At 29.1% G+C, this 24,727-nt stretch overlaps 2 protein-coding genes across 3 annotated transcripts; one reads left to right on the top strand and one right to left on the bottom strand.

The window, feature by feature from the left end:
* The first annotated feature begins 3,845 nt into the window (after window positions 1-3,845).
* LOC148569696 (uncharacterized) lies at window positions 3,846-8,447 on the top strand. 2 transcript variants are annotated; one of them, XM_088508650.1, is made up of 3 exons: window positions 3,846-4,411; window positions 5,406-7,776; window positions 7,905-8,447. In XM_088508650.1, exons 2-3 carry the CDS (start codon window positions 5,479-5,481, stop codon window positions 8,205-8,207), a joined length of 2,601 nt encoding a protein of 866 aa, XP_088364776.1. In that variant the 5' UTR covers window positions 3,846-4,411; window positions 5,406-5,478; the 3' UTR covers window positions 8,208-8,447. The 2 variants fall into 2 exon arrangements, with proteins under 2 accessions (XP_088364776.1, XP_088364775.1); XM_088508649.1 differs by having other exon boundaries at window positions 3,961-4,411; window positions 5,317-7,776.
* A 6,420-nt stretch (window positions 8,448-14,867) lies between these two features.
* Window positions 14,868-17,264, bottom strand: LOC107632318 (uncharacterized). Its single transcript, XM_016336012.2, has 3 exons — window positions 16,995-17,264; window positions 15,527-15,995; window positions 14,868-15,409 (listed from the first exon to the last, which is right to left on the bottom strand). The coding sequence occupies exons 1-3, from the start codon at window positions 17,262-17,264 to the stop codon at window positions 14,868-14,870; spliced, it is 1,281 nt and encodes a 426-aa protein (XP_016191498.2).
* Window positions 17,265-24,727: the final 7,463 nt, after the last annotated feature.

Here is a 24,727-nt window from a genome sequence, read left to right on the forward strand (position 1 = left end):
TCTTTTTTTACGTATAACATAGAGGTTTGGCGTACAGCATGCATGTGCCACAGACAAGGAGTCAAATTTCAGACATTGTTAACTCTTGTTAATATGGTAATGACAACTGTCAACAAAGAAATTAATAATTAGGATTAGGGATTAAGGATAACAATTAGCATTACCTTATGTCTTGAATTAAATACAAATACCCCTTTGATCTGGAGAGGAGTAAGAGCAAAATAAATTATTATTTGCGCTTGAAAATATTGTTGATGCCAAGACGTTAGTTCGTTATGTTAAAATTAAGATTATGCCTTAATATCAGTATTATACACATCTCACATGTTCAAATTTCAGTAACCTTTTATTGCCAAACATTCCATGTATAATTGTATATGAGCCAAAGAGGGACGAATTAGTATTAGTTAGACAAAAATAATTAATATGTAATAATATGCGAAGAGTTGGTGAGAAGCATGGTCACAATTGGCATCAAAAGTGGTTGATTAAGCAAGTGCAAGTACCATCATTACAGCGTTCGGATCTTATTGGTAATAATGATGTCCGGCTTTAAACCCTCACCTTATATTCATCGTATAATTAAACCCTTCAATAATCTTATCATCCATTGCTTTTCAAGTATCTCCTCTGTTTCATATGGCCCTAGCTAGATGTATATATGTTATCTTATTCGCTTTCGGTTTCGATTTTGTGCTCCATAGTAACATAATAATGACAACATTGATCTCAATTGTCAAGCGCTCCCTCGAAAGGAGAATATACTTTTCTTCCCTTTAATTATTTAATTAACAGTACTTTAGATGATTTTACTTCGCAACAACAAAAGTGCAAGTTTGGTCCTATTCTATATTTTTACTTACTTACTTACTTTCCATGATCTAACATATATTTTTACTTAGTAGGTTTGAGCTAATAAGTGTTCACGAGATAGCGACATTAAGACTCTATTTGTTAGTTTGTGTTTTTAGGGTTTTATACATTAAAATAAGAGGAGTGATAGGAGTCAGCAACTTTTGTGATTTGTAGTCATCAATAATATTTTTAATAGTGTGATATTTCATCCAATAGTGTGGAATTACTCACTTTTCTTTTGCTGGTTACATGCTGGCCAGAATTTAATAAAGTTGCTGGCCTCCTAAACTTTTCCTTAAAAATAATACTGCATATCTAAGTCTTTTTGTTAATTAATTTCAATTAAGTTGATCTAATATAATAAAAATCAATTATGATTAATATTATTTTAAATCTTATTATTTAACTTAATTGGATTTAATTTATAAAAAAACTTAAATATGTAACATTACTCAAACATAAAATTAAAGCATATTTGTCATCTGAATTATGTTAGGTAACTAATGACTTTTTTGAACAACATGAATAACAGACCCTAAAATTGACCATATTCAAATAAAATACACTACATCCCCAAATTACTCACCTAAATTTTAATATTAGAATAATCATCCACACACATAGTAAAGTAAACATCCAATATATTAATTATTCACATTATTTAATATTTTTATTGTCTACCTATACTTTTCTTTGTCCTATACTAAATTCAAGCCCAAAAAAAATGTATAAAAACACTAAAATAGCCTATCATAAAATTGTATAATCAATATTAAACATCCATTAACACTTCATAAAGGTGCAATACCATGATGAGGACAACATATTCTATCGAAAAGTTTTGAAGTATACTAGTACATCAGTGTGAATTTTAACTGTTAATCTTAATTATATATTTTATATATATTTTTTATAATTAAAATTAACAGTTAAAAATTACTGAAACACTAATATATCAATACACTTAAAAGTTTTTCTATCCTATAAATAGAGAATAAAAAAAAAGCATTTTCAATTATTATAATAAAATAATATTTTACTCGTTAAATCATCAAAATGTCTTTATTGATATCAACTCTAGTTCATACTTCATTCATTAGAGAAAATGAGATTTCGAATTACTTACTTAGTGAGTTTGCTAAATTTACGAACAATATCTTAATTTTTTATTGTTTTAGTAAATTCTAAGACTAAAAATATAAAAATAAAAAACATTTTATTAAATAAAACAAATTCTAATTAAATTTAACACGGTTTATGACGATTATACGGCATGGAAGAACCTCGTAATATGCTAAAACATAAGTACACATCACAAGTGAATAGTTTTGTGTCGTGTTTCTCTTCGGATAATATATATTTTTAGAATTATTAAACTCAATTGAGAGTGGTGTACCTACAAATAAAAAATAGAAAAGATAATAGAGGTTATTTACGTCCAAATATGAAAATGGAAGCCAGCACCACCTCTGCCATTGCCTACGCCGAACGTCAAAGAACAGAAGAATCCAAATCGGAAGCAAGAAAAGGCAAATACGAAATTATCAAAACCGGAGAAAAAATGAAAATGGAAAATAAAGAGATAAAAAGGAACATAATTGAATTGAATAATTCATCTGAATAAGGACACTTATAAACGACGATTTATCCCTTGTGGGCCAACTGCAGTCCAATCGAACGGCCCATACATAGGATGGAATACTTAAGTGGGTCCCATTTAAGCCCATCTTTGGCAGAATGGGCCCACCATTATTTTAAATAACACTTTCCACAAAGGCAACCCAATAAAATGTGGGTTCAAGTGGGGCCCGAAGTACATACTCTCTCTCTTTCTCTCTGTTTACTCTCGGCGCCTGTCTCTCTCATGTCCATCACCGTATTAAACATAAAAATTTATGTTTGAATAAAACATCTAAAAAATTAAGATATAAGGTAATAAATTTGTGCTTTAAACACAACAAATTTAGATTGTCTTAAATGAAAAATTTAAGAAAATGATAAAGTAAGAATTTAATTATTATTAAATTTGTAATTTTTATAAAATATGTATTTATTATTTTAATTTAAAAATAATTAATTTTTTATTTTATTATTGTATAACTTTTTTTATTTTAAATAATCTTAATTCACAAGTAGTGTGGACTCTAATTTTAAAATATTTTATTTCTTATCTCACATGTATTATTGATATTAACAAAGTAAATATATTTTGGGATATTGGGACATAAATATAAAAATATAGATACAAATTTTTATATCTTTTATTTGAAATGACAAAATTTTGCAGATTTATGTGTTTAAAACAGAACCTATTATTTGTATTTTATCCTTATTCAAAATATCTCTTTTTTCAGTTTTTTATTTATTTCTGTATTTCTATTAGAAAAAAGAAACTGAAAAAACCCTTTTGAGTTTATTTTTACGTTATATATTTTGTATTTATAACTAACAAAAATTATTATTTAAGATAAAAGTATAAATCAAAGATATGTTTTTGAACAATTCTAAGAAATGAATTATAATATAAACCAATTCAGTTAATTTTTTTATTTTAATTTTAAAATATAAAAAAATAGGAATAGTGGAAAAAAAATTTTTTTTATGTAACTATCATATTTTTTAATTAGTTAGTTATAATTGACTATATCCCAAGTTAATTTTCTAATGGAATCTTATATTTTTTTTTATTATGTATAAATTATATGAATTGTTTGCTAATGAGTTATAGTTCAAATGACATAGTCTTTCCATACTCATTTAAGAGGTTGCGTTTTCAAGTCTCCAATCTTTGGTAAAAAAATATTATATGAATTATTTTACATATTTTTATATAATTGACTGATTTTTAATATATATATATATATGTGATGGTGTATTTTTAAAATTTTGGTAAAAGCTAGTAAAAAAAAAAGCCAAAAAAAAAAATATTGACCATTAATTTCACAAAGGTACGTAAATAAATTAAAAAACACAAACAATAAATGTAATTTAGAAAGCAAACCACCCTTTTGTTTCAACCTTGGGATTGATCTGAAGCCATCTGACCCCACTTCCCTCTTCTCAGTCTCACACATGTTACATTACAGGCTTACAGCTACTTCTCTAGTACATTTTCAGTGCATTTGTATTACCAGATACACACTCACATGTTCAATGCTTCTTTCTTTTTCTTCTATGGAGTTAAAAAACAAATAAAAATAGCAAAAACAGTTCTCTGTCTTCTCTCTCATTGTTTATTTATGATGAGTGTGTGAACGCGTCTGAAAGCTCAGTGTCTTGTAGCAGGTGATATTCTCTGAAAGCCCCCTTTTTTGTGGTCTATAAACTTAACACTCTGAACCCTCTGAGTGAGTGTGAAGAAGAAGAAGAAGAAGGAGGAGGAAAAAAGAGAAAAGGTTTGAGTCCTTTCACTTTGGTATATGCATTCTCATTATTAGCATTCTCCATTATTACTCTTTTGTTGGATGCTATGTCCTTTTGCAACACCGACACTACTCCTTCCTTCTCCTCCAAAGCTCTCACCTTCTCTCCATTCTCCATACTCACTCCCTCTCTGGTACGCATTCTCTCCTTCAAAATCTCAACTTGCCTCTTTTCTATGTTTCTATGCCTTCAAAAGAAAGGCACAGTTTTTTGTTCTTATTTTTTATTGTTGTTAGTATTAGTTAGTTTATTATTAGAAATGTTTTTATGGGCATGTGCAATTCTGTCCTTTGAGAATAATGAGGGCCTAGTAGTGTTGTGTAATATGATTTTGAACTTTGAAGAGTGTAATAGCTAGCTCTAGCTGTGGATCTTTGTCTCTTGCAGAGTTGTGGCAGGGGAATTTGATTTGGATCAAGACGGGTCCTTTTGCCTTATCTCTGATTTTTCTTTATATTTTCAACATTGTGATTTGCCTTGTTTGATTTATATGGACCACTTCTCTTACCACTTGGTTGTGGCTTTGTGATTTCACTTTCCTCCATACCATACTTAAACTTACCTATTATCTTGGTGCAATTCATTTCTTTTACTCTTGCATCTGGCTTTTCTCTCATCTTAAGCTATGTTAAGTCCACTTCAGTCACGTGTTATCATATTATCATCTTCAATTCAAAGACAAAAGACTTGTGTAGTGTATGCATCAATTCAGTGCAGATGGCTATAGTTGAGACATTATCTTTACTCCTTGGTTTCAACAGTTGTCAGGAAAAGGATTTTTCTTGGACATTTATTATGCTTTCTTAGCTCATAGATTCTCTGTCTCAGGCATTGTGCTTTCATGTTTTAGATCTACTTTAATGCCATGAATCTAAGTTGGTGCTGTTATGACAAATGGCATTAATTATTGGTTTTGCTCTTGGTTCATGTTAGAGTTAGACACTCCTGATGTATTGTTCCCATTCTTAGCATGCAATAATTGAGTTAGCTTGATATATTTGTTACTATTAGAAGTTTGATTCTTCAAGTATAATACAGTTGTGATGCAGAGTGACAAGCTACATTTTTTTTCTCAACTGCTATCTCTTTCAAAGTGACGAAGGTGGTAGATTGTTTAGGGGCTGGAGGTCAAGTAATTTTTGCAGCTGATGGATTGTTGTCAAACCTGAAGACAAATTTCAGAAACTATCTACTACAGCCATGAGTAGAAAGCTTTTTGACCAGTTGAAGTCAGAGGAGTCTCGATATCATCCTTGTCATGAAGTTATCAGAAATGAGGAAGACAGCACATGGAGTCACCTCAAGCATGGGAACGGTGGAAGGGAAAGCGATGATGATGAGCTGGTTAAGTACATGTCGAATTTGCCAGGTTATCTGGAGAGGGGGAAGAAGAATAGGGAGAAAGTGTTGAATGTTGGCGTTCTTGATTGGACCCGTCTAGAACAATGGCAGTATAGCCATAAATATGTGTCTCATAAAAGTGGCAGCAGAACTTCTACATCTAGTAATGCCTCCTCTTCTGTTTCGACAGATCGGTTATCTTGTTCTTCTAACAGAGGTAACAGTCATTGTGCTTCTGGTCAGAGAAAAAACAACCCTTCACTACAAGCTCATTTCATGGCATCTCCAATGCAAAGCCACTCTGAAGCCATCAAATCCTCTAGACAAAGTGTCGGAAAACGTCAGAATTTTACAGGTTGCCATGGCAATCCAGATGCACAGAGCAGATATGTTAACACAGATGGTTATCTTGCTTGGAACAAGCCTAGTAACAGACTGAAAGGTTGCGACAGGAAATACTTGGGTCAATTTGTTAGTAAAGAAAGTGACATCTTTCCGAATGATCGAATGTATGAGGCAGCATTGTGTGGGGATAGGATGGGAGTAAGCATTCAAGATGGTGGATTGGAGAAAAGATCAGAAACTTTGAGAAGACCAAACATTGATGCTGTTGTACAAGGTGCACTCAGGAAAAGTGAGCCAGTTCCTCATTTTCCTAGAGAAGTTGCTCGAAAGAGTCATTGTGCTGTCCCTTATATGCATACATCCTTGACTGAAAAGTTTAGTCGAATGAGCTTTTCAGAAAAGCCTAGGGAATTTTACCACAAAGAATTTGATTATGATGTTCCGCACTCCTGTCCTTTACCAGATGAACTTAGCTATGACAATAATTCTCAGTATCAAGGATCAGGTTTCAGTTCGACAGATCTGGAAAGTATCAAAGTTCCTGCTTCAACTTTCTCATCACCCTTATCTACTTTCTCATCACCCATGTCGGTCAAGATGAGCATAAGTCCATCCAGAGTTAGTAAGACCGAAGAAAAGAAGCCAACCATAGGCTCCACTTCATCTGCAAATGAGCCTCACCAGGGATCAGACCCGAAAGTAATGCCTGAAAAGTCAAGAAGCTCTTCACCTTTTCGTCGATTAAGCCTCAACATTGGCCATACAAGCAAAGGTTCTACCTCTAAAGAGGCTGGGCACATGTCACATTTGAGCTCCACACCAGCTCTTAAATCAAACATGCAAGATGTGAGGGGCTATGTTAGATCAAACGCTTTAGGCGATGATAAAGCTTGTGATGCAGGAAGAAGAAAATCAAGCCCATTGAGGAGGTTACTGGATCCATTGCTGAAACCAAAGACAGCTAAAAGCCGTCCTTCGATGGATTTAGCTCAGAAGGATTCGGTATCAATGAACAAGAATTATATCTCGGTTAATGGGAATCTTTCCAGTCAAAAGGCAGACAAAGCATTAGACAGGGATTATAGCTCAGCTAATGCCATTGATTCCTCAAAGGACAAGCATCACGTCGCATCAGCAACTCAAGCATTTCTTAGAATTGCTGTGAGGAATGGCATGCCTCTTTTCACATTTGGTGTGGACAACACTGACAGAAACATTCTTGCAGCGACAGTGAAGAACTTAAGCTCCTCAGGAGAAGATGAATGCAACTGTATCTACACTTTTTACACCTTTAGGGAGGCTAAGAAGAAGAATGGAAGTTGGATGATTCAAGCAGGAAAAAACAAAGGCTCTGACTACATTTCTCATGCTGTTGCCCAAATGAAGGTATCTGACAAACATGGAGACAATTTGGACTCCTATAACATGAAAGAGTTTGTTCTGGTTTCAGTGAAGTTAGTGCAGGGAGATGATCAAGTCACCGATTATCAGCCGAATGACGAGCTTGCTGCCATTGTTCTCAAAACACCTAAATCTATCAGTTTCATCAATGATGCACATCAAGGAGTGTATCGGAACGATAGCCAGGATCCTGTCCATGCAACAGTTTTGCTTCCAAGTGGGGTTCATAGTCTTCCTAGTAAAGGTGGGCCTTCATCTTTGATCGAGCGCTGGAGATCAGGCGGATCATGTGACTGTGGTGGCTGGGATTTGGCCTGCCAACTTAAAATCCTTTCTAATGAAAATCAAGCCAGAAAAAAACCAAGATCATCCAAGGCTTATTTTGCAGATAAACTTGAACTCTTCCTCCAGGTACTTAATAAGCTTATCAAATTCTCAAGTTCCCTTGTTATGAGTTAAGTTGAGTTTATGAGCTAAGCTTTATGATTTAAGTTTGTCTTTCTACAACGTTTTCAATGTCTTTTTCTTGCTAACCACAGGGGAACGAACAAGAGCACCGGTCCGCATTCAGTTTGACACCCTTGAAGCATGGAATGTATTCAGTGGCATTTGATTCATCACTCTCACTTTTGCAAGCATTCTCCATCTGCATAGCATTGATGAAGAGTAAGATGCCAGTGCCATATGAGCTTTCAGGATCAAGAAGCTCCATTGAAGGTAAAATTCCAAGGGAAACAACACTATTGGTGCAAAATGAGGAACTTAAGGCTTTTGGTAAATTGGAGGACATTCCTGCAAGTTATGTCTCTTATCCACCACACTCCCCTGTTGGTAGGGTCTAAAATTAGCATGAAGCATAGCAATCTCTCCCTTGTAGGAATCCCCTTAATAAGTTTTCATAAGATTATCATTGCAAGGTAGAGTTATAAATTATAATAGTCTTATAGATATTATGAGATTGAAGCAGCATCATAGTAATTTTTATGCTTTTTTGTATTTACTATTTAGAATGTACCAGTTACCATGTGATAAACCATCATTAGAAAATATCAATCAATTGAAGTGTGAATAGTATGAGTAAATTGGTTTTTGTTTTATGGTGAAAGGTTACATATTTCATTATTTTGTTGTCTTATTATCTTTAAAGTCAAATACGGTTTGCAAGTAAATCTGGATTCTTTTGATTAAAAAAGTGTAACTTGCATTTTCTGTATGTTTTCTTTTGTCAGCAATGTCATAAATGATAAATGTGACAAATTCAAATCAAACGTACTCTAAGATACGTGACATGAAATTTTAAATTTACGATTAATGGTTTGGTTGAAGCATGGCTTAAAACGTGAGTAACTGACAATAATGTTGAATGCAAACAGGTTAAGTATCAATGAGAGCTACCAAACAATAATCTCCAGCTAAATGACCAACAAGACAAAGGGACAAAAGCATATTCTACACTTGTGTCTCGTGTACCAAATTGTCCAAATTGCCCTTGTGTTTGTTCACACTTATTTTTAGTTCAGTTAGAATAGATCAATACAATATATGACAAATTGATCCCGATTTTTTGGCCTGCGAACATTTAAATCCTTGAGGATTTGAAAATATATTTAAGTCCTTGACCTTCTCAAAATTTGGATACATCGATCACCGAGTCTAATTTGTCCTATTCAAAAAACTCTCGTACGACGTGCATCTGTATCAACCAGGTCAGTACAATGAAAATTACGTTTGATTTTTTTGTTGGGCCTGACAGATCCAAATGAACATGAAAGATTAATGTGTCTAAATTTAAAAAAAAACAGAAACTTAAATATATTTTTAAATTTTTTAAAATTTAAAATGTCTCTTGACAAAAGATCAAAAGATCAAGAACCTAGTTATCATTTTCTCATATCCTTATTAGTAACAATACTTTTGGGTTAAGTTTGCGGTTGTGGCATGAAATTTGGTTTTGGGCTTGTTACTTGAAAAATTTGGTTTAGGTCAATAATGTACTACTCCATTAAGGAATTGGTTATTACTATTAAAATGGAAAATTTTGTTAAGAAGTGTCTTTCCATTCTGGTGAATACATGAGCTCACCATGAAAAAAAGGCTCTCAAGAGAGAGACTAAAACCAAAATCTAAAAAATAAAAACTAGTTGGGTAATATATCAAATCAATCCTAAAAGAATTTTTAGTTAGACAATTTAATTTTTAATAAAATGTAATTATTAAATCAATTTTTTATTCTATTAGATATATTAATTTTTATATCAAATTTTGATTTAAAAAATAGACAAAAAAATGTTTGTTATTATTTAATAAAAAATTAATAATCTTTAGGAGTAGCAGCATCTTTATCCGCGGTCTGCGGGTATCCCCAGTCGGATAGGGTTATCAATCTAATTCATTACGAACTAAGAACCTTTTATTCATATAAAAAGTTTTTAACTACTAAATTAAAATCTTCAATTGCAAATTTAACATTTTTGTTTATATAAAAGTCAAATCTGTTTAGTGGTATATAAATATCAAATTATAACTTTAGGATTTCATCATATTATTGAATATTATATTTTTTATGATCTACAAATAGGATCGAATATCCACGAATTGAGAATAGATAGAGTTAGGATTAAATTTGAGTGAAAAAATAAATTCACCCATAAAATTAGAATTAGATCTAAATCTTATCCTATCCTATCAATTGTCATTTCTAATAATCCTTAAAAATTTTATAAATTTTTATATCAATTTTTTATATAAATGAAGTGAACAATTTAATGTGAAAAGTAATTTGACTAACAAAATAAAAATTTAAAGACTGATTTGCTTTTTAAAATTTATAAGGAAAAAAGTATTGGACTTAAAATGTTATTTCTCAAACTAGTTTAACAATTATTATTCTTATCTGATGTCCACGCCCGGGTACTTCTGCAAAAGTCTTATTACTTTTTAGTTTCTGAAAGCTTTTCCCTCTTCTCCTTCCATTAAAAATCTCTTGGCTAAAATTTTTATATATGGATAATTTTAATGTGAAATACAAAAATATTTGATGATTTTGGTGTTCTACAGGGTTGTGGTAGTAGCACAAAACGTTACTAACGTTTTGTAATAAAAAATTTTTTTTAATCATCAAAGAACAAAACGTCACTGACGTTTTGTAATAAAAAAATATTATTTTAATTATTAAAACACAAAACGTCGCTGACGTTTTGTTAGAAAAATATTATTTTAATTGAAGAAACACAAAACGTCATTGACGTTTTGTAAATGGCCATAGTTGTGTTCAACACACAATTTGGTTCATGATAAAGGATTTCACCTCTAGTAATACAATATTAAAAAGAAAAAGTTCAAATCTCTTCATGTTGTGTAGCTAGGCCTGCTAGGATGGGGAAGCATGCATGCTATTGGAAATAATTGTTGTCACATCACATGACTTTCTCTATGATCTCAATTTTTTTTTACAAGTAATATTATCAATTATTATTTTTTATTATATACTTTTTAAATGAGATTAAGAAAAAGTTATATGTAAAAAGATGTTATATAATTAAAAATTATACTTAATAATATTATTTGAAAAAAAATAAAAAAATCATTTTCAATACACCTAACAAATATTCAATCAATTAATTAAATGAAGTTTTGACCTAAAATTTTAAGACAATAATTTATAAATTATTTTATAATATATATTTTATTTAATCAATTTTCACCAGATATAAATTAATTTGATATCTTCAAAAGGCACTGCTGTTTTGCCCTTTTTTCTATTATTCATAAACATGACATTTCCTCTGTTCACTTTCAATTCCATGCAAAACTCAAAAGGCACCGAAAAAGATTATCACACATGCGTGTGCGCCTTTCTTTTCAGACGCTGTTTCGCTAAACCCAATACATATCTAAAAATTATTGCTTCCTTCTACAGCAAATCAAAATGAAAAGTATTTTTTAAAGAGGAAATTATATTTTTTTAATATTTAATTATTTATCATGTTTTAAAATATTTTTATTATTAAAAATTTTTAAAAGTAATTTTGTTACTTATTTGATAATTTAGACTGCATTTATTTATAATAACAAAATATTTAGCACAAAATCATATTTAGTAAATGAACATAAATAAAAATATTATATTTTAAAATACTGAATTAATATTTTTTGTATTACAAAAATACTGAGTAGAGATATAATTTTTTTATTTTTTATTATCACTGTTAATTTTTTATCATTTTTTTGTATGAAAAAATAAAGTAAAATTAAACTTTTTATTGTGTTTTTTATATTATAAAAATTCATATAGAATTATTTTTATATGAAATTAATACTTGAAAATTATTAGATAATAATTAAGTCAAATATATTAATATTTAATAATTTTTTATTTTTAATTTCATATAACATGTAAATTTTTATCATCTTACATTTAATTTATCACTAAATAAAATATAAAAATACTAATTTTTATATTTCTATCTTTTATATTCTATTCTCAATTTTTTAATATCTTATTTTATTCTATTATCAAAATTAAACACAATCTCACCTACATTTTTGGTCATTTCTTTCCCTTTTAAACAGGAAATGCTATTAGTCACGGAAAAAAATGCTATTATCTTTAATTTATAGTGACATAATTTAGTAATTTTATTTCAAATAGTAATTGATAACTTTGATTTAATTTTTTTCAAGGATGTATGCGTTTATACTTTTTAGTGTGTACTGTCTATCGAATTTAATATCTATACTTTCTATGCTCAATTTGATCCAATTTGCATATTATATATCGAATTAGATATCAAATATATCTTTAAAATAAAAAATATATTAAAAAATATTATTTTTAAAAAAGTCAATAAAATCCTATTTTCATTCTAATAAATCTTTTTTTCATTTTTCTAATTTTTAAAATATTAGTAAACTAATTTCTTTTAAATAATAAAATAATATAATATAACATATATAAATAATAATTATTTATTTAAATAAAATATAAATACAATATATTATTTATTTATTTATTATTTTTTATAAATATGTGGATATACAAATTAAATTTACAAATACAAATATAATATTCACAATTCGATTTTAACATCTTACGAATGAGACTATATTCATAAATTATAAATTAAATACAAATGAATATAGCAGTATATAGAACTGTACACGAATCGGATCGGATTGAATATAGTCTAAAATTCGATCCGATCTGCACTGCACTCATCGGATCGGATCGAATACAATATCCGCATTTTTTCAGGCTGGATCCGATCCGATCCGATCCGCAAGGATATCGGGTATATCCACATAATTAAAAAAAAACTATTTTAAAATTTTGTTTGGCTGTTTTTACAAAAAAAAATATACAGAAAATTCATTTTTCATCTGTTTAAGCCTATTTACTTCTAAAATATTATCAATAAAAGTTCTCTTGAATAACAAAAACAAAATAATAACACAAGATTTAAGTTTAATTATTCTAAGTTGAAGTACAACATAAAAAATTAAAAATAAGATATCATAAAATTCATAAAATAACACATTAAAATTCATATCACATTAGAGTTTACTTTTTTAAACTATGCTATTTATATGAGATGTGCGGATATGCGAATTTGCAAATCGGATCCGCGGATATCACTGCCAAATCCGCAATCCGATCCTAACATAGTGCGGATCGGATAATATCCACAAAATTCAGATTGAATGCGGATAATAATTACCGCAGATATGCTGATATTATCCAATCCATATGCATCCCTAGCGGTATATATGGTCCGATTCACATCTATATCGAAGTATTGCGGATAGCATCAGTGATGGAAAAAGTGCAACAAGTGAATCTAATATGATATTCTACATACTTAAAAAGGAACTTGTATATATGTTTTTGTAAAAAGTTATTGGATTTTATATATAAATAATATATCAATGAATATAGAATACCTAACTATATTTTAGTGTATTACCAATTCTTTTTTGTACAATTATGAAATATCTATTCTTGCATTGCCAAATTAGCAAATGCATTAGACTCTTGCGTTATCATTATCCCGAAAATGGCATATATAATTAGAATATAAAACTAAAAAAGTTATCTATTATTTTGTAATAGGCAGTGCTTTGAATATATATATACACGAACATGTGTAAAAGTGCAAGTTGATTAGCTAGCACTAATAATATATTTCAAATTACTATCATAAAATGGATTCTCTGTTTATTAATCCCCCAAAGAACCCCCAACCTCTGTGTTATTGATTTTTGTGTATTATAATGTTATTAAGATACAAAATTTTATAATTGCGAAACTCGTACTTTGTTAATTATGAGAAAGAAAAGAGAGGGTCCCTTGTTTCAAATGTATACCCGAAATCAAAAAATTTTGTTGAGTGTGATGTTGGAGATTTCCGTAGCAGATCCCCGAGGGCATCCTCAATGTCTGCTAAAATCTTGGGAAAATTTATATTACCACTATATAAATCATACAACCTTGTCCATTGTCATAACTCACAAGGTGCATTAGACTATTAATGCATGCATTCTGATAATTAAATTAAAGGAGAAGAAAGAACCCTGTATATGTATGGCAGATATAGTTCTTATTTATACGTGGAAACAGTGAATGGCAAATAGGGCCACTAAGGAAAAAAATAGTGAGCAACTGAGAGTCTGAGAGCTGGAAAGTTATGAGTATGATCATCAAGAAAAATAAATAAATGAATAAGAGAAATAAATAAAACACTTTATAAAGAAGATTATTTCCTTAACCAAATAGGGCACGTCTCTCCGGTGATCTCTATTGTTATATTTATTAGTGTTAAAAGAAGAGAATAGACTTTTAGATTACATTTGTTTATAACTATAAAATCCCTAAGATATATAATATGGTGTCTACCTGATTTTAAATATTTGTTGGGCAATGGATTACTGCATATATAAAGCAAGATTTAAATTTTTAGTATCGATATTTGTTTAAGTAAATAAATGAGTTGACCCAATAGACCAACCCAATTCCGTTTATCAATTAGTGTATAAACCCGTGCTCAACACGAAAAAAATTATAAAAATAAAAAAAATTATATGCTTTGATATTTAAAAAAAATACAAAATATAGAGTTTTTTTTAAAATTTATAAAATTATTATCAAAATCAAAGTTTAACTTAAAAATAGTGAATAATAATTATTTTACACTTTTTAAAAGTAAAATAATTATAAATTGATACAGAATTTAAAATAAAATTAAAATATTTACATTAGAATCCTATTTTTTCAAAGACTTCTCTATAAACAATATTAATGGTTGAATTTACAGACATTCCTACGCGATTCATAAGTAAAACTTTTAAGCATCTTACTCTTAACTCTTGAAAGTGCCACATATAGTTGGTCATGTGTAAAAATTGGTTTGGACAAGTACAATCCAACATGAGATAAAGTTTGTTCTTGAGACTTATTAATTGTCATGACAAATGATACTATTATGGGAAACTGTCTTCGTTGGAATCTAACTAGAAGGTTCATTTGTTGGTACCATATTCATTCTTGGAATCAAAGCAATATGACCAACATTGCTATCCGTCAAGACTTCACATTCTATGACATGATTTCCAAACTTCCTAACTTGCAGCCTTGTATCATTACAAAGACCACTGGATTGGTCAATATTCCTGAATAACATCACTAGAATACCAACCTTGAGTATTAATTTATGTGGAGGTAAATCAGAGTAATTTATGCTATTCAGTAATTCAGGACCATAGAGATCTAGTTGACTCTCCATATTCCCGTCATCTATACAAATCGAATCCGAACTAAGATATAATTTTTTTCCTCTAGGAATGATAGCCATCAAATGATTGTTGACCTTTTCAACAATGTCCAGCGTGGGAGCCAGTATAGTTCTTGCTTTGAAAAAATCCTTTGAGGACATGTTATCCAAAATATTTGGATAAGAAAAATGAACCAACTTATCAAATGCCTGGTTCGAAGAAGGAATAACAATATCTTCTGGAAGACATATCTCAAATTCACCATCCATATTGTCACCTATTAGACCATCACTAACTTTCAATAACTACTCACCAAATTGTTCTGTCTCATCTTGATCTGAAGCAGTCGTCCCTACAGAGAGTCTCATATTTTTTGTTAGTTTGAGCATCTGACAAAATTTCCAAAGATAAGACGAATTCACGGTTGAATGAACGATATCTTGTCTTGATCCTTGTGAAATGACAGGAAGAATTTGTCTAAAGTCTCCACCTACTTTTTCTCCAAAAGGCAAATCTTTATTATATGTTAGAGAAAACCTCATGATATCACCCAAGCATTTATCAAGCACTTTATAGCAGTACCTATTAACCATTGGAGCCTCATCCCAAATTATAAGTTTGGCTTTCAACAACAGCATTGCTTGAGAGGAACTAGGTTTGATGTTACATACAGAATTCTCAGTTATATTCAGCGGTATTTTGAATCTTGAGTGTCCTGTTCTTCCATTGGGAAGAAGTAAAGATGCAATACCACTTGAAGTAACGTTTAACACAATATCACCCCTTGAGCGAATCTCAGCAGACATAAGGTTCCAGAGAAATGTTTTTCCAGTACCCCATGACCATATACAAAGAAAAAACCCCTTCATCACAATACATAGCTGTAACAATTTTATTAAATGCATATTTCTGCTCAGGTGTTGTGATGGCTAACATGTCTGAGGCATTTTTCTTTAAATCATCCCTGTTAAAGTTTAGTTATTCTCTAATAACCCATTTCGGTTAACAAAGAACTATCAACTTCAGTTGCTAAAGGCATAGGAGGATAGTCTTTCAAATTTTTACCATAGGAATGTAAGATCTTGTTTATATCCATTAAGCACAACTACTTAATCTCATCATATGACATGGTTAACTCTGCATATTATACGATACTGTAAAAATTCAATCAAACTAAAAATGATCAATAATGAAGAACTTTTATAATTGCAATTAATAAAAACTCACCCCTCATGTTCATCACGGTTCTTTGTCAATACAAAATATCATCTGAGAGTTCATGCCAACATCTATTCCAGACATGTTCTGGTCTTGAGATATTGTTGGATGTTAATAGAATGACAAATAACCTCCTAACATATGATTCTGAGGCCCATGAGCTTGCTTCTTTAATTGCATCCATGAATTCTCTGTCATCTTGCAAGAGTCCAAGGGCGAAGCATGAATCTCTATACGTGGCATAAATTGTTCCTCCTATTGTTCTTATATCTCGAAAATTCATACATCCTCTTTGAGTATTCAAGAGAAGTCGTTAGTAATATTCTTTGGTATTTGCTGCAAAAAACTTGGTTAAAATCTCACTTTTAAGTTGCTAAATGGATTAGGCTACGCAATTTCAATTATTATGTAGCTACATATCCGCATAAGATTAATTTTTCTAAAAAATATAAAATAATTCTAAAATTGTATAATCTATAGATTGTAACTGCTGAAAGTTATTTGAATATTTATTTTTTAGTGTAGATAAATCGAATAAAATGGACGTGAGATACATGCTGTTAAGATTTTAAATTTAAATTATCAAATAAATAAGATCAAAATTGAATATAAACTCATCATTACCTGCAGGTACATGAGTCAACCTTCCTACCTGCAGGTACATGAGTCAACCTTCCAATTGCGAAGCCTTGCTTTCGAAGAAACCACTTTAAAACATCGTCCTTCCAAACAAACTTGGTTGAAAACTCAGCATAAGTCAGACTTCGAGCATAGGGATCTGACATATTCGCCGCCATCCATCCCAAAAATATGGACTTATGAGATATTTCTCTTTTGACGATATCATTCACATTAGAAGTTTCACTATAAACCACAGGTTGCTCATCCTCCAAATAGAATGGAAGTCTAATCATAAATGGTTCTTTCTCTTGAATTTCATATCCAAATAAACACCAGACTGCCTCACATTACTTATAATTTTGCTTCCACGATATGTAGTATCACACTCTAAAATTTAAAAAAAAAAATTACTATTATAGATAATATCACACCATAAAATTTTAAAATTAAAAATACCTATTGAATCGCATCCCTCAAAAATTCTTTACTCTTGCAAATTGAAAAATAACTACCGCTAGCTGTTGCTCACCCGCTGTCATAAGACCCTTAATTCGGTCCACCATCTCTCCAAGAACAATAATATTAAGCTTTAAACCGTAGAAAAATATAAATTATTTAGAAAATAAAAAATTGCTTATATAAACATATTAAGTGCTGAGTAAGAGCATTGAAAAAACGTACCCGTCATTATCAATATGAATGACTAACATGTCAATAAATTTGCCATCCTTCACATATTTTCTCTCGTCCTCTACACCGGTCATAACTCCAGCAACGTCTAAAATAAATATCAAACAGAAGATTGTGCACAAATCACCTATCTTAGTGATATTTTGTCATAAAAAAAATCAACTTATGTACTTGCCATAAATCATACACTTACCAACTAAAAAAAGGATGTTGAGGAGAGTATTCCATAATTTTTCTAAAATGGACCAAGTTAATATCATATAACGGTATTGCATCACTGAAAAATGGTACGACAGTAGTTTTTTTTTTTTTGAAAAAATAATAAAAAATGATGTGATGTTATGTGGTACAACCCACAATTGTTGCTAACTCCAAAATATGTAAAAATATACACAGCTCTTTCCGATATCAATGATTCGAACACAAATATTAGATCCTGACCTACAGAAGCATGCACAGTTGTTCCCTATTTTTTCACAAAGTAAAATATTTTATTATTCACTTTCTACACACAGTACCAATAAGGTCCAACTAAATAAACAAATAAAATTTATATAAAATATTTCTTTCAACAAAAATAATTGAATAAATTAAAAATATGATTTTGTTCCAAAATATTAAGTATTAAGTATTAACTAACGGATTTATATTCACCCAAAAGAAAGAATATACATATAATGGATTCAACTATTTAATACTTTAATGTATACTATCATTATATTTTACACAAAAATTTAATTATATATTAACACAATAATTAAAATATTAAATTTAAAATGATTAATTTTATTATTTAATGACTTTCACTTGAGTATAAAATTTGTGTACTTGACTTTTTTTCACGCAACTCATATGAAAAATTGGTTGAGAAGCCTTTTGATTTATTTTTTTTAACCATAGGTAATAAAAAGAAAAAATTTGTGATGACAATCATGCATGAGAATTAAGTGTTATTTAGAAGAGGGTTAAGATTAACGACAAACATGCATATGCGTTAGTCATGCTCTTATTATGTTTCTCTCTTTTTCCCCTCTATATGCATCTTTGTTTAATGTAATTGATTTAGTCTAGAATTTTGAATGTTAAATCAGTGGAGGCTATACTACTTGGTTCCCAACAGTCAACACTACCTGAGAATGCTTGGTACAAATTTTTCTAATATAAACCTCTCTTGTTAGTTGTCACCCATATGGGAAGAGAAAATTTAAGTCTTTAAGATGAGAATAATAAACAAAGAAGTAAGAAATAATATGATTCTCAATTATGTTGTGATGTGCATATTATTTCTTATCAAAGATATACATTATGATTTTTGTAGGATGTGAAAGCAAGAGTGACTCAAACTTTGATGTTTTTGGTTGGCATAAACTCTTATATTCATTCTGCGTTATTTAGTGATTATGTATCTTAGCATTAGTGCATGTCTTTGCAAGTTAAAATTTATAATTTTATATAACTGTCTATGAAAATCTTGCTAAAAGTCCCCCAACCTCTTTCTTTATTGGCCGAATACAACATGAGCTATATATTAAATATGTTTTTGACTGCAGAATCATTTTTTATGATAAAAAGCTTATGTTTTCTTATAGGAAAACACAGAACTGGGTTTTGTTCTTGTCCTGTTTTTAAATGAATAGTCCTAAAAAAAAAAAGAAAAAACTGCTGAGGTTGAAATTATGACAATTATGAGGGTGAGAATCATACAAATGTGGGACTAAGTGTATGAAAACAGAGAAATAATTGTGTGTATAAATAAAATTAGAAGTACCTGTTCATTTATCAACACCATTTCAATGGAGCTAATGAATTTTGGGTCTTTGAATCTCGGTAAAGACCAAAGTCTGATTACTCTGACATGAATCTTCCAACATTCTTTTGGCGGTGCAATCATCTCCAACAAATCATATCGCCTAACCATTTTTTCTCTAGTGAAAAAATAAGAGCAAACGTAAATTCTAGCAAGTGCGTATGGTAAGATTGTAGGACCACACCTCTTAGGCTTTTATAGCAACTAAGAAGATGTATATTTTCGGATAAATCATTTTAAAATTGGAGTGCATCAAAAATCACATATCCTCCGTAATCCAAAAGAAGAAAAAATTTGTTTTGATGTTTTAAAAAATGAAAAAAAAAAATTGAGTTAAAAATAAAACACTTATTCTACATTATAAATACTGGCAAATCAAAATGTACTGAATAAAAAAAGGGTATGAAAATAAGATCTGAATCCATGTCTTCCTTGCAGCAACTCACCTCCATCAGTTACAGATAGGGAACGTCCCGATGTGACGACGATCTGAACGACAACAACATTAGTGAAAGTCTCCTCTTGCCGGTCCGCTATCTAACCTCTCTAGTCACATTAGCATCTCCGATCGTCGTCGACCTCCTCGCCGGCACAACTCCGTCATCATCATGTCGCCGTATGAGCAACTAGTTTTTTCGTCTTTGTCGTTCTGAAGTTGCCAGTGCCAAGCCGCCGTTCTCCATTGCTGGCGTATATGCTTGCTTGCTGGGAGAGAGAAGACCCAAAAAGACTAAAAGAGGACTTTGGGTGCGGGTTGAAATTAATTGTATGAGATCCGGATATATTTTTTATCTGTCCAGCTTAGAATCGGGATTAGTCTCCGTAGGCCCATTTTTTGTTAAGATACAATGAAGGCAAGCAAGCCAACATAGTGTGGGTCCTACTTTTTTATTCCCTTTTTATCACCATTCACAAGTTCTATGCTTTGTTTGATTGTTGTATAAATTATTGATTTACATTGGGTCGCCTAGGAAATTAATTTATTTTGCTTACGTTTTAGAATTAGTTTAATTAATAATTTATTATATAAAATTATTTTATGTTTTTAATAAATCAAATCTAATGATATTAGTTAATAATACATAGAATAATTTTGTTTAAAATGAAGAAAATTTTGCCTTATATTACTTTTGCTTAAGGGAATATAAAACTTAAAACTTAACAATTCACAGAATATAAAAGACTAAGGAAATGAAGTGATTTATAAATTATCTTTAATTTATATATAATATAATTAAATTTAATGAATTTAATTAGAATAAACAACAAATTATTTATTTTATTTCAGATTTTATAAATGAATAAACCTATTAACTAATATAAGGAATTATAATTAATGTAGTAAAACTAATCAAGTATTATATACTATAATAAATTACACTAATATTTAAATATCTAATCAAATCAATTAGCTGGTATAATTAAGTCATACTAAAACACTTAAAAACACACCGTTCTTAATTAAATATTATCTATACTATATAAACCACATTTAAATTTATTTTTTCGTGCTATATAATTTAAAGTAATTTATAATATATTTGATTGAATATTATAATATAAAATAATTTATAAATTAACGTTAATTCATATATAATATATAATTAAATTTAGTAAATTTAATTAAAATAAACAATAATTTATTTATTTTATTTTAGACTTCATAAATAAAAAAATCAATTCACTAATATAATGAATTACAATTAATGTAGTATAATTAGTTAAATAATTTAAATTATAATAAATTATATTGATATTTAAATATCTAATTAAATCAATTAGTTGATATAATTAAGTTATTCTAATAAATAGTATTGAATGTGTTAAAATAATTAAATTAGGAAGGAGGGCATGCCACGTTAGGTAATGTTAGATAAACAAAAAAATAGTTAAAATTTATCTTATTTAGCATTAATTAATTATCGCAATAATTAATAAATACTAAATAAGGTAAGTTATGGCTATTTTGGTTGATTTTCTTACTAAACATTTCCGATAGAATATATAGATAGATTTTATCATCATTTAATTTAAGGGAATATAATATCATTTTCATAGTGATTCCACTCCTAATTCAGCCTTCTCCTTCCATCATCAATACACTGCAACCACCACCCCCAGCCATCGGCATCACCATCATGATTTTTTTATTCTGCTAATCACCATTACTGACGTTGATCAAAATCACGCAACCCGAAATTGAGCAACTCAAGCTCGCACCTTGAAGCACGTTGAGGCTCCCGCGTTTCCTTCTATCGAAAACCAAACTCGAATTGAGGTCGCAGGAGGTACTGCCGGAGGCTGAGGTGGCACCGGGAGAGTGTAATCCCCGTGGAGCTAGTCAATAATGGAGAAATCATGGTGTAAGGAAGAAGAGATGATGAAGCAAAATCAAGAAAGGGAAAAAAGACAAGGTAAAGTATAGTATGAAAGTGATGAGCGTGAGCCATTAAAAAGGAGCTAAACTCATCACAAATGTAGTCATTTTATGAAACAACTGTGAAATTGGTTTCCTGGACGGTAGAAAATTTGGTGAATTCAATTGAGGAATCAGAAAAAAACTTAGCGCAGAAGAGAGAAAACAGTGTATGTGTCTCTGTATATTAGGGATGAGAAGGTTTAATTGGTGGTGGTGATGATGGTAACGGTGATTAAAAGAAGAAAAAAATCATGATGGTGGTGCTGGTGGCTGACAGTAGTGGCTGTAGTGTTGATGATCACGGAAGGAGAATGTGATGTAATCATGAAGACGATATTATGTTAAGAAATGTATTTGTACACTAAAATTAGTCACTAAAATCAGCTATTAATGTGTTTGTATATAAATACATGTGTGATTTAATTTATTTTTAATATGTATTTATATTCCAACATATATTTTATACTGGTAGCTAACTTTAGTGGCTAATTTTAGTATACATATAGGGTTATATAAGAACAAAATTGGTAAAATAGTGTTGATTTATAGTTCACTATTATAAAATTGATTATTATAAAATTAATATTAGGAATAAATTAAAATTTACTTTAAATATTAAAAATTAAATTAAATTAAACTAAATTAAACGTTAAAAATATTTTTAAAAAATTTTAAAAATATTAGACACAAAATATATTTTATTTGAGTTTTGTTATTATGTCTCAAAAAGTATAAATTAACCATATTATAAAAGAAATATTTTAATGTTATTTATTATTTTTATACATTAAAAATATAAAAGAATTTATTTTTATAATAAATAATATTAATTTTTTTTTATAATATATTTAACCTATACTTTTATAACTAGAACATAGAATAGCAAAACTCATTTTATCCTAATATTTTTAACAAGGTGACAAATGTTAACACCGGGGAAAAAAATCTTTAGGTACCTGTAGTATCTCAGGGAAAGGTACTACCTATTTATTAACGCAGTCACTCAAAAATTCATCTCTGCACTAAATTTGATCATAGCATAGTACTTAATAACATGTAACGGGTATTGCTTCTTAAATTTTGCTCCATTTTTACTAATGCTTACCTTTAATATCATTAGCGATAGTGATTTTTATTTTGGGCAGTACAATTGACAGCGATTTTTGTACTATGTATGCCTTGCTCAATCAAATTTTGTAAATTGACAAAACTAAATTATTGAATATTAATAATTTATGGCTGTACAACCAACAATCCTCAATTATTCTTTGGGAAAAAAAAATGACAGAGAGGGACAACAGGTGGCAAAAGTCATACGAGGGAAAAGGAAAAGCATGGCATGTCTCGGTAAATTATGGAACCCAAAACACAAGGCATTTCTTTATAACTAAAATATTGGAGCATAAAGTAAAATAAACTAAAATGGTTACTTTATTATATACGCTTTTTTGTTACACAACAATTGAATAATATATTTTGATTGATAAATGGATTTTGTTAATGAGCATTCTAATAAACATTTTTTTAAAGTATTTAAAAAAATAAAAAGTTTTATTTCTTTTATGTACCTAATGTTATTAAGACAGGTTTGAACGTAGACTCATGATATATGCCATAATAAAGTACGTCTTAATTTAATGATAAATTTAGTAATCTTTTTACAGAAAAAAATAAAATTATTTTGAATGAATACAAATAAATAATACTATATGTTTGAATTTTGTTTGGCCAATTGTTAGAAGAAAAAGTTAATTTTCTAATTATACGTTGTTGCCTATAATTACTTGTTAGAAATATTTAAGAATTAACTTCTTCCGACCAATAAATTATCAACTTTTTCGTAGCAAAAAAAGATTATATTTGAATATTTTTATTAATTTATTGTTGGGAATTGATTTCTCAACTAATAAATATTGTATTTTTTTTTCTTTCTCTATTGTCTTATAGTATTAGTGTGGAATATTGGCTACGAAGTCATTAATTTCCTTTGCGAAGGCTACAGAGTCATTTTTGGTTTTTTAATTTGTTGTAACCTTTTTTTGTTTTGTTTTGTGAAAAGAAGTAAAATTCTTCTTTTGCTTTTGAAGTTAAAAATTATTGTTAATGGCTAAAGTAATAATAAGTGATGGCATATGCAAAGTTTACCTTGATTAATTATAATTATCAAACATGTAATTTGATAAGCTTAAAAGAAATAAATTGATAAGGTAATGATTTGGATAATTAGATAGTCATTGTAATTTTTAATTTGGTCAAAATTAGATAAATTAATTTAGTTATAATTTTTTACTTAGTCAAATAATAAGTAGTTATCTAATTATGTATTGAAAATAAATAGTACATAATGATAAGATTAAGTTTATATTTAATTTTTTATGAATTTGTCATATAATTTGATAAAGTTGATAAAATTGTACAGGATCACAATTTAATAAAATTAAATTGATCAATTTAATACCATAACAACTTTAAATGGTGCTTTGTTCGTCTCGTATTATTACTTTTAAACATCTATATATAAATGGTTAAAGCATTTTTTTTTGGTGACTAAATGGTTAAAGCATTTGATAATGTATGTTAAGTTTTGTAAGAAATTAAATAGTGAGTGAAAATTAAGAAAGAAAACAGTAAAGTTTTTATATGTCTAATATCTTTATATGAGTGTTTTTCATAATATATGAGAATATTATAAATTTTTTTAATATATTTTGAGAAATTATAATTTTAATATTTAGTTATATTATTTTTATTATTATTTAATTCTTTTTAGTTATATTAATTTTTTGTTCACAAATTTTAATTGAATTATTTTATCTTATTAACTTTGATACCTAACATAT

This window comes from Arachis ipaensis, chromosome B3, assembly GCF_059453495.1.
Source record: "Arachis ipaensis isolate K30076 ecotype BB chromosome B3, ASM5945349v1, whole genome shotgun sequence".
In the NCBI taxonomy this organism is placed as follows: Eukaryota; Viridiplantae; Streptophyta; class Magnoliopsida; order Fabales; family Fabaceae; genus Arachis; species Arachis ipaensis.